The following is a 10,823-nucleotide window of genomic DNA, read 5'->3' as shown; positions in this document are numbered from 1 at the left end:
GGGGGGGGGGAATCTGAGCTGCGTGTGTGCATGACTATTGCGGTTCTCATTTGTGAAGTTGTGTGTTTGTGTGTGTTGAAGGGGGGTCATAAATAGGCTGGGACCCCTCAGCTGTTTCCACGAGGTGCTGCTAATTTAAGCTTTCTGACTCTGCTCCTATCAGATGAGTGGCAGCAAGACCACCAAAGTGTGCTTTGTGAATCGTGAGAAACAGAAACTAGTACAACTTCAGATTTACCTGACACTTTAAATTGTTTAAGTCAGCATTTAAATGATTTCAAAGCAGTGTGTGTACATGTGATTGGAAGCATACTAATTCATGTTGAAAGAATAACCAGCAAATTGCTGGTCAGCCATATTTAGTTGACTCATGTTGGTGTGAAATAGTTTTGTATCATAATAAGCATATAAAACACGATGTGGCTGTTTATCCATCTGATAGAGGGACAGCAGTGATTCATCTTGTGTTTCTGCTTGACATTATGTCTAAGATTACTTGCTAACATCGTTTAATGTGGTTCATATATGACACGCATTTAAGATTAAAACAGAAGCTGGAAAATGTTTGGAATAATCCTGAGGATTCCTTTTTTTTTTTAATAGAGAAAAGTTTTCCTTGTAAGAATGTAATGTGTTTAACATTTCCGCCAATACTATAAATATGTGTAGTATTGGATATTGGATTCTGCTATATACAACTTATTTGACTCCTCATGCTTTGATCATCATCTAAGATTGTGTGGCTGGTTAATCATTTCACCGTGCTCCTTCTCCAGGTGGTGGAACAGGGTATGTTTGTGAAGCACTGCAAGGTGGAGGTGTACCTGACGGAGTTGAAACTGTGTGAAGACGGCGACATGGACAATGTGATCACCAGACGCTTCAGTAAAGCCGACACAATAGGTAGGCCTGAGTCAATCAGGAGCAACTGTCTATGTCATTCTTCAGTGTCCTCCATGAGTTCATTACATTACATGTTATTAGGCTGAGGCTTTTATCCAAGTGGACTTGCATACACTTCAATACATTCCTACGGGAGCAATTTGGGGCTGGGTATCTTGCTCAAGGACATTTGGACATGTTGACTACAGGGATCAAACCACTGACCCTCTGATTGGTAGATCGCACTTCCAAGATGACTTCCTTGAAGTCAGAGTTCATATACCTTTTCTTCCTACCAAATTATCCCCTTTATGCTGGTTTAAGAAAAATACTAGAAAAATACTTAAAATAGGCAAATTTCACCAGCCATCAGACGAGTATGTCTTGTTGTTTTTTTTCCTGGTGTTTAACGTTCAACATCAATGGCTTACGTCCCCTGTCGGCACCTGAAGCAGACATTTTTTTATGCCTCTAGTTATGCTAAACTTTTCATTTGATCCATTATATATTCACGTCATCGTGTGTTGAAAAGCATTGTGTCTAAAAAAAGAGTGAACACCCGTGTCCACTCGGGTGACATGTTTGCATCACTGTTGATCGGAGTTGTAGAAATTAAATATTTGTGAATCCTACGGAGTCATTTGTTTCAAGGTTTAAATGTAGATTTGAAGCTTTCCCACAGTCCCTGAACACAGAAGCCTTATGTGGTGTTTGTAGCTTTTTGTCCAGCGGTAAAGACTCATTATTTTAAACTTGTTATTCAACTGCTTGCATTTAATCTTTTGTCTGATTTGGGCAACCATTAAAACATGAATCAACCATTTTCATGATTTAACAACACATGATCATGTCTATGGAGTAAAGCGGATTTGTAGACAATACTTGAATAATTGTGTAATGTCTGAACAAATGTGGCCTGTTGATGAAAAAAAGAACTTACACACCATTACTTGTTATTTTACTCTTCACCACTAATAACCATCGCTAATGAATTTGTATTATTACTCTTTTCCTGCAGACATGATCGAGAAGGAGATGAGGAAGCTGTTCAGCATCACTGATGAGAAGGAGACCAGGATGTGGAACCGCTACATGAGCAACACCTTTGAACCTCTCAACAAACCCGACAGCACCATTCAAGACGCCGGACTGTACCAAGGACAGGTAGGGACTTCTGGTTGTTTTATCAGAAACTGTCGCAGGGAGCAGTTTAAAGTAGGGCTGCTCGATTATGGCAAAAATCCTAATCTCGATTATTTGGGTCAATAATTGATATCACGATTATTAAAAACGATTATCCATTTACTCTGAAAACATCCATTTATTGAAAACATTTTGAACAGTATGTTTTTAACAGTTGATTACCCTGAACTTTAAGTATAATTCAACTGAAAAACCAATAAACATTTTTTACAAAATGAAATAAATAATCGTTTTATTTTGATTATGTTGTTTTCATAATCGTTGCAAGCCAAAACCGTAATAGAGATTAAAATACGATTAATTGAGCAGCCCTAGTTTAAAGCTTTCTTTTAAAGACATAAAGAAAAAAGACATGTTGGACAAAATGTCCTCAAAGCAGGTCAAATATGGCTCACTATGTAGACGGTTGTTTTTCCTTAAAGGTGGGTAATTCACTTCAGAAACACTTTTTGTTATATTCCATGGAATGCTCTTAACGTCCCGATAGCAATGAATATATGAAATGCTTTGACAATAAATACATAAACAAATGTCATCTGTGGAAGCCGTGGTACTGTAAAAAGCACGACCAATCATCTGAGCCGGCCCGGCTAAAATGACTGGATGGCCTACCTGCCTGTCAGCCTTCCATCTGTGCACAAACTTATCTCGTGCCCTCATTGGTCATGTGCGCGTTCGTGTGTGTCGGAGGAGGGGCTCTGTGAGGAAGTCTGAAGGAAGGGGCAGATTTTTTTCGGCTGCGTATTTTCAAATTCTAGCGCACTCGAGCTGGTTTCTCCATTCTTACCTCACCTTTTAACTAAGTGGATGTAAAGTGGGGAGGCGTGTGGCGCAGTGGACTAGTGCACTGGTGTTCGGATCAGGAGGTCACAGGTTCAAACCCCACTGCAGTCAGCATGTCGTTGTGTCGCTGGGCAAGACACTTCCTGTGGGGATTGTCCACAGTATTGAAGTCGCTTTGGATAAAAGCGTCTAACAAGTGACATGTAATGTAATGTGAAGCGCTTTGAGCATTCGGAAAAGTGCTCTAATAAATGTAATGAATTATTATTATGATGAAGTGAAATGTGCTCTAGTTACAATCTCCCTTTGTGGAACGCTTTTCCCTTATTTGTACCCTTCAAAATCGCAGGAAAGTGGAGTTTCAGGAAAACCATTATTTCTCTGATTTGTTTAAATCTGTATCCAACAGGTTGTCATGACCTGCAGAGGGCAGTCTAACTAATCTCCATGCAAAGTTCTTCAATCACTTTTCTCAATTCTCTATGACAAGTGTCTTTGAAGTGCGAGTCTCTTTAGGTGGTGCTTTTGTCTTTTTTGTATCATCACTGCTTCAATTATCCACCCAGTTTCTCTCATGGGTGAACACCTAACCTAAGCAAGTATTGTAGGTACTTAAAAGTCTGAATATGGGAGTTGTTAATGCAATACAATGCAAATCTATGGTGACAGAGAAACGCAAAGCCGACACCTAGCAAATTATAAACATAACAATTAAAAAGTTAAAACATGCTTCAATACGGAACAGGTGTTTTACAATTGTTAGATATCGAGGTAATTGATGAGAATCATTGTGATGTTTCACTTTCTCCATATCGCCCTGCCCCAACCATTCCTCCACCTCAAAATCAATCCAACTATTTAGCTTTCATTCCTCTGATCGCACACAACCACTTCTGTTCACTAGACAGCAGTAAAGGAAGCAAACACTTGAAGTACATTTGACTTAAAAGTTTGGAAGCAGATGGGGCCCTACTTTCTCTGTTCTGTCTCCCACAGGTTCTCGTAATAGAGCAGAAGGCTGAGGACGGCTCTTGGCCCCGAGGCTCCAAGGCACCCAAGTGAGTGAACGCCACCTCACCTGCCTCCTTCGTTGTTGACTGAAAGACAATGTAGCCACAGAAATAAAAACGCTATTTCCACACTGTTACCAATGCTGATTCGCCTTCGGGGAGCTTCCTGAAAACATCTTTAAATGTACTCCTCATCCTTAATTGCAAAATGTAATCATGTACATTTTAAAATCTAGTTTCCCTGCTATGCCACTAGAGCACCTCATCATCTTCAAAGATGTCCTCTCTATGACTTTCAGTCTTTTGCTTGACCTTGAGTTGCTCACATATCCCCTCCCACTCGTTTCTGAATCATCTCAGCTTTTATTTTGTGGACACTTTTTGTTGGGCACACCTTTCTGGAACGGCTCCTTATTTTTCCACTACTCTAACTCATGATCTATTCTTTATCTTTTGAAGGTCATCTGGTGCTTCCAATCTCTGTGCTTTGCCAAAGATCTCGCCTTCATCTCTCACAAACAATCATAACAGCAGCTTCAACAGCAGGAAGTAAGGCTTAGTTGTGGGTGAATTAGCCGAGGGGGGGAGGCGGGGTTTGCATGCCAACAGCCAGAGGATAGTGTGTAGTATTACTCAGCAAAAAACCTTCACATTAACTGGCATTCTTTATTTTAATTCCTGCAGAAATTCCTTTAAAAAGAGGGAACTTCCTTTCAATTTGCACTCATTCCTAATTCACTTCGCGAACAGAAACCAGTATGAAGTTTGAAGAACTTCCTCATTCAGGTCTATCTCTGCCTTTGGTTGGTCTAAATGCTATCTTGTGATGAAGCACATTCAGCTTTAAAAGCATCAATCAGGGAGGGGATTGCTTGCTAAGGGGCGGGGGGCTTACGAAAGATTGATCTTCTTTGAATTTTCTCCAGCGACAGCAGTGCTCTCTATAAGTGGCCGGCCGGTGCCTTACTCAGCATTTCACTATGCTAGTTGATAGTTTGCATTTGATATTCTACCTCACTTATTGATAGCTCTGGCTCGGGCTGCATGGTTATGGCTAATGGGATAATTATTTTACCCATTAGTGAGGGCTAATAGGTCTTGCTTACACCCTTCTGTCTAATACAACACCTAGTTGTAAATAATATTGAAATAATGAAAACTATTAGCTTATTTTTTTGGTGCACAACGACAAGCCTGAGAACCGCTTGGTTTGTTATCTAATTAAACTTCAAGCAATATCCAGATGTACTTTAATGAACTGATTATTTTTCATATTCCAATTTAGGATGATTTTCTTTAATCTGATCCATGATTGATTATTGCTAAACCTATGTGAGTTTTCTTGGAAAAAGAAATGCTGGACCCTCTGGAAATATGCCTGATGTGGTTACACACTACCCTCCATAGTGCTTTTTTAGCCAATCAAAAATGCGCAAAGGAATATTCCTGGTATCAAAAAAGGTTCAAGGAAAGGCCTATTTCTACTGTTAACTTCACAACCAAATGAAAAATAAAATAAAAGTCAGCATAATAATTATTCGAAGTTGCAAACATCCTGATTTGTGCATCTTTGTTGGTGTTTGATAAGCCTTTAAACTCATAGATATGTCACTCAAACTGGATTAAGTCAGTCCTGGATCCTGGGTAAGGAAATTCAAAGTATAGGTTTGTGTTACTGTCCTTCACGATGTTAACACAAGAGACAGGTGAAGCAAGTCAAACCAGAGAAGCATCTCAAAAATCATTCGGATAGATCTCCTGCTGTGCCAAAATCAATCACAGCTCATTTCTTTCCTCTGTTCAGTTTCCTGTAAATGTCAGTGTAGCCTACATTAAGGTTTGTTGCTAAATCACGGGGACCTCGGGGCTCCTTCAGCCCTGATAGAGAGCACTGCTCGACTGTGGGTGGAGCTCTCCCCTCTGCTGTCTACACCCCATCCACCTTTATGTGTGTGATTTACTGCATGCTGCTGGAGAGTGGATAATGACACTCTGCTGCGTTGTATTTTCCCTTTGATACCGTTGGAAGGCAGAAATAATAGCCACAAGCTCAGCCACCCTGAAAAATCCATATTGATCAAGAAGGAGAGCCGGCCGAGCCGCTTCTTCCTGATATCTTGGTGTACGGTTACACACGATCATCCCACTGCACTGCTTCATGCTGTTTGATAGCAGTGGCATCTTCTCCTGGGTGACTTGGGGCAATTGGATCTTTACTCCTAGCAGCTCTCCTCCCTGTCCCTGATTCACTGTCGTGCCAGAGCTGTCGTTTCCTCTGAATTATGCATGGGGGCTTTTTTTCTCTTTCCCCCCCCCCCCTTCATATGAAGTCTTCCCGCATTACATAACACTTGTGTTTTACGGTTTTTGGCCTGGTAGCAATACAGTATGTTTTGCGAGGCTGTGTCACCTAATTCTGCCCGTCCCCCTAACCTCCTCTCCCCCCCCNCTCATTGCGATGCACACATTCCGCAGTGTAAGTGACCTTCAGAATACATTTCATTTGCTCCCCTTCACACCCCTCTGATGAAACCCTTTTTTCTTCAGTTAGATCGTAGTTTATTTATGTAGCCCCTGCCCCCTTTTTAAAAAATCCAGACAGCCTTGGCATATTAAAAAGATAAAAGAGGGACTGTGACTGTGTTTGAAGGGGCAGCTAACAATGTCACAGAGAGGAGAACAAGTGTGTGAAAGAGGGGGCTGAATGAGCATGTGTTAGTGTGTGTGTGTGTGTGTGTGTGTGTGTGTGTGTATGTTAAAGAGGTAGAGAGACACTAACAGGCCTGTGCATATACTGCAGCCTCAGCTGGATGCAGTGGATCAGCTGCTCCCTCCATCCCCATCTCATTTAGCTTCTGTTCCCCCCCCACTGTCCGCCCCACCCCCCTATTCTCTCTGCCTCTCCTCCCTCTCTCTGTGCACCTCTAGCTTTCGATAGCGGTAGTCTTGAGCATCCTTTGCTGCTGCTGCTGCTGCTGCTGCTGCTGCTGCTGCTGATGCTGCTATAAATATCTGCCGGTAGCCGTAGAGCGGCAGAGAGCAGCAGGCAGGCCAGAGGGAGGAGCGGAGACCAGTGGACGGGACAGAGGGAAGGGATCTGAGGCAGAGAGGATAACAAGATAACAGGCGGAAAATGAAGCAGGGGAGAGAGGAGAGGAGGGGAGCTGCTTAGATAGCCGTCAGATAGAGGAGGAGTGTGTGTTTACTGCGCTCTGTGGATTGATTATCGGCCTGGCTGGACTTGGAAGTCAGATTTAGTTGGTTTTCGGACTACATCCAAACAGCTACTGGGTTCAGCTGAGGTGACACCAGGACTTCAACCTTGGAGACCAAAGGTGGACTTTTATTCCCGGGCCTATAAGATCCAGACTTTACGTGCACCGGGGCCCAAACTGAACCCTACCGGGGCTTCAGTTTCCAGCTGACATGTGGGCCGGGGCGGGGCTGAGATGCCATGCTCCTGTGTTGCTGGTGGTGCCTGAGGCCTGAGGCGGTGGAGCTGGAGAGCCGGAGGGTGGACCACCGCGTGCTGAACTGCGAGGCCAGCGCCTCCACCGCCATCACTGCTGTGTCCCTAGACCAGTGGGAGCCAGAATCCACCAACAAGCCCCCCCAGAGGTCTGCTGGTTGGAGAAGCTTTAACTTTCCTGTGATTACCCAGGAAGCCAGAGAGCTATTTTGGAGGCGGGGTTTAGGTTTTGGTTGTAGTTTGGTGTTCTATTGAAGTGGAAATGGTGCAAACTGAATGGGATGTTCCTTTTATTTTCTCGTAGCAATTTGACAAATCTTATCCAACTGTATATAATGTGCTTTTGTATGTTTATTGCACAGTGTGAAGAATTCAAGCTATAGTCTACCATCCTACCACCCATACAGCAACAGCTATGACTACACAGACCAGAGCCGGCAGAGTGAGCGCTCAGGCCTCTGTGGACTCTCCAACCTGGGCAACACCTGCTTCATGAACTCTGCTGTGCAGGTAAGGGAAACTTTTCATTTTGAAACAATCTGTATATGCAAATATAATGACAAGTATTTCAAACAAGGAAAGGATGTGATGGCATCTGCTGATTATTGTCCTCTCTTTGCTTTCGCAGTGTTTAAGCAATATCCCTCCACTGACGGAGTACTTCCTTAAGGACAAGTTCACAGAGGAGCTGAACGAGGACAACCCACTGGGCATGAAGGGAGAGATTGCCAAAGCCTACGCCGAGCTTATCAAGCAGCTGTGGTCGGGCAAATTCAGCTACGTCACCCCGAGGCCTTTCAAGGTGACTTCCTGGAAAAACTGAGAATTGCAAAATGTTGGGTTCATTGTTTTTGTTTACACATTTTTGGAAAGGAAGGGCTGTAAAAGCAGTGTCATTGTGTCAGACCGGAGTAAGGCAGTTGGAGCAGGAAGCAAAAGTATGTCTTTGGAGAATAAACAACACTATCATTGAAAGATATACACACATGCATAGAAGTGTGGGGGTTAACTCAAAGGGTCTGGTGATAAAGGTTTACAAGAAATGTTATCTTTTTCTAAAATAGGGTGGAAAATATCCTAGTTTTTTTTAACTATCATTCTATTTAAAACGCTTCCTCCATTCCCCCTCTGCAGACCCAGGTGGGCCGCTTCGCCCCGCAGTTCTCGGGCTACCAACAGCAGGACTCTCACGAGCTTCTGGCCTTCCTGCTGGACGGCCTCCACGAAGACTTGAACCGCATCAGGAAGAAGCCCTACATCCAGCTGAAGGACGCTAATGGCAGGCCTGATAAGGTGACAAGGAAAAAAACTGGATGCAAAAGTGTTAATTTGTTGGTATAAGTTTCTAAAAACATGGTAAAAAGTTTAAAAAAACAATACATTATAACAAATATCATGTTTGTGTGTTTTCTGTTTACCTCAGGTGGTGGCGGAGGAGGCATGGGAGAACCACATCAAGAGAAACAACTCCATCATTGTGGACATCTTCCACGGCCTGTTCAAATCCACCCTGGTGTGTCCTGTGTGCTCCAAGGTCTCTGTGACCTTTGACCCTTTCTGCTACTTGACGCTGCCTCTGCCCATGAGGAAGGAGCGGACACTGGAGGTCTATCTGGTCAGACTGGACCCTCTGGCCAAACCCACACAGGTAAGATGGGAAACCCCCTGAGCGGCACTACATCTGGCTCCCTGTCGGTCTGATCTCATGTGATGTGTTTCTGATTTTAGTACAAGCTGACTGTACCAAAGGTGGGATCCATCTCTGACCTGTGTATCTCGCTTTCAAACCTGACGGAGGTGCCTGCTGAGAAGGTATAAGCATCATCTGCAGACAAGATAGTTGTTAAACTCTCCCTGCCTTCCTATCTTTATCAGCTAATGGAATAGAATACCAACAAGAATCACCAATTAGCTGACATGCCTACATCTCCAAGAGTCTTCTCACTACTTTCCTCCTTACCCCAGATGATTGTAACCGACATCTACAACCACCGTTTCCATCGGATCTTCGCCACCAACGAGAACCTCAGCAGCATCATGGAAAGAGACGATATCTATGTGTGAGTGTCAATCTAGCTTAATCCGTCATCTAAAGTTTGAAACGGCATAAAAGCCCATAAAATAAGATATAATGCGTGGTGTAAATGATCTGGCTGTTTTATCATTGGTTTGAACACTTCCCAGATAAATTCAATTTAGTGTTTTGACCTTATTACTGATGTTTTTTGTGAGGTTTAAGGCATTGAATCATTGGCTCTCCACCAATTCAAATAGCTTTAATTGCCAAAGATATAAAAATGCAGAAGTTAGGATTTTCCTTTTTACTCTTGCTGCAAAAAGGAAACATTTTGTGTTTATTTCTAAGCCTATGTAGCTTAGAAATAAAGGCTTTTGTGCATGTCAATGGTCTGCAAAAGGCTAAAATCCCCAAAAGGTGAAAAGAAGTGCTGGGGCACAGGCAGTACGAACATAACATGTCACAGTAGAGGCACTAAATACAAATATGATCCAGAACATTTGCATAATAGGGCCACTTTATTTTCTAAGAGACAGGCAGCTAAAGGGGAATTCACATCCCTTCTTCTAATGTCACTAATCGGCTCTGCTAATGCATGTTTAAAGTCACCCATTTTGAATATTACCAGGTGATTCATTCTGCACCACAATGCTGACCCCTCCCCTGTTTGCAGATTCGAGTTGGCTGTGAACCGGGTGGAGGACACGGACCACGTGGTGATCCCTGTTCACCTGAGGGAGAAGTTCAAACAGTCGGGCTACAACCACACCAGCACGCCTCTGTTCGGACAGCCCTTCCTGCTGGCCGTCCCCAGGACCCTCAGTGAGGACAAACTGTACAACATGCTGCTGCTGCGCCTCTGGTACGTCCCTTTCTTCTCTCGTCTTGATCGTAAGGTCATCAAATGGACACTTATTGCCTAATGCTGGTGTCTTGTACAGTTGGGGGATTATTTATATTTTGATAGTTAAACCATTTCAATAGAAATAAGAGTATTATTTTAAACACTAATGTTAGGAAAATATCACTCGACACCAGGTTGAGAATCAATAATCAGGTTCTAATTTAGTTAAATCCCATACAAAGGATATGGGTTAACTCACACACATGGGGTATGTTGCTCACCGGGGAAGCCAAAAACATCAGGCTTATATAGTCCAAAACACGGAGATAGATAACAACAAAGTCGTAAATCGAGGTGGCGCTAATATCATCCGTGGGTGTCGGAAAGGTGTCGGGGACATCTTCTGGAAAGAGTCACGTACTTCCTTCACGCCTCATAGAAATGAGATATTTAGGAGACAACAAGTATGTGTCTTCTCATAAATATCAANATTATTGCACAGGTGTGCCTTAGGCTGGCCACAATAAAAGGCCACTCTGAAACGTGCAGTTTTGCTTTATTTGGTAGGGGGTCTGGGGGGGTCCGAAAACCAGTCAGTATCTGGTGTGAGGGTTA

At 43.1% G+C, this 10,823-nt stretch overlaps 1 protein-coding gene across 8 annotated transcripts in view; it reads left to right on the top strand.

Annotated features, from left to right (window-relative positions):
• LOC104966186 (ubiquitin carboxyl-terminal hydrolase 15) overlaps nt 1-10,823 on the top strand; it is a 21,241-nt gene that overhangs the window by 2,686 nt on the left and 7,732 nt on the right. For 3 of the 8 annotated variants that reach the window (XM_010795365.1, XM_010795355.1, XM_010795402.1), the window contains 11 exons: nt 777-903; nt 1,901-2,046; nt 3,865-3,926; nt 4,338-4,427; nt 7,710-7,857; nt 7,976-8,149; nt 8,482-8,640; nt 8,771-8,995; nt 9,076-9,159; nt 9,313-9,407; nt 10,038-10,226. In XM_010795365.1, the coding sequence (XP_010793667.1) occupies nt 777-903; nt 1,901-2,046; nt 3,865-3,926; nt 4,338-4,427; nt 7,710-7,857; nt 7,976-8,149; nt 8,482-8,640; nt 8,771-8,995; nt 9,076-9,159; nt 9,313-9,407; nt 10,038-10,226 (1,499 nt within the window). Of the gene's footprint in view, nt 1-776; nt 904-1,900; nt 2,047-3,864; nt 3,927-4,337; nt 4,428-6,770; nt 7,497-7,709; nt 7,858-7,975; nt 8,150-8,481; nt 8,641-8,770; nt 8,996-9,075; nt 9,160-9,312; nt 9,408-10,037; nt 10,227-10,823 lie in introns of those variants that run through there. The other 5 variants (XM_010795387.1, XM_010795381.1, XM_010795372.1 and 2 more) reach the window with 4 other exon arrangements.

This window comes from Notothenia coriiceps, unplaced genomic scaffold, assembly GCF_000735185.1.
Source record: "Notothenia coriiceps isolate Sejong01 unplaced genomic scaffold, NC01 NC01_scaffold00002200, whole genome shotgun sequence".
NCBI classification, from domain to species: Eukaryota; Metazoa; Chordata; class Actinopteri; order Perciformes; family Nototheniidae; genus Notothenia; species Notothenia coriiceps.
The sequence above is the reverse complement of the archived record's forward strand: the minus strand, read 5'-3'. Positions and strand labels throughout refer to the sequence as shown.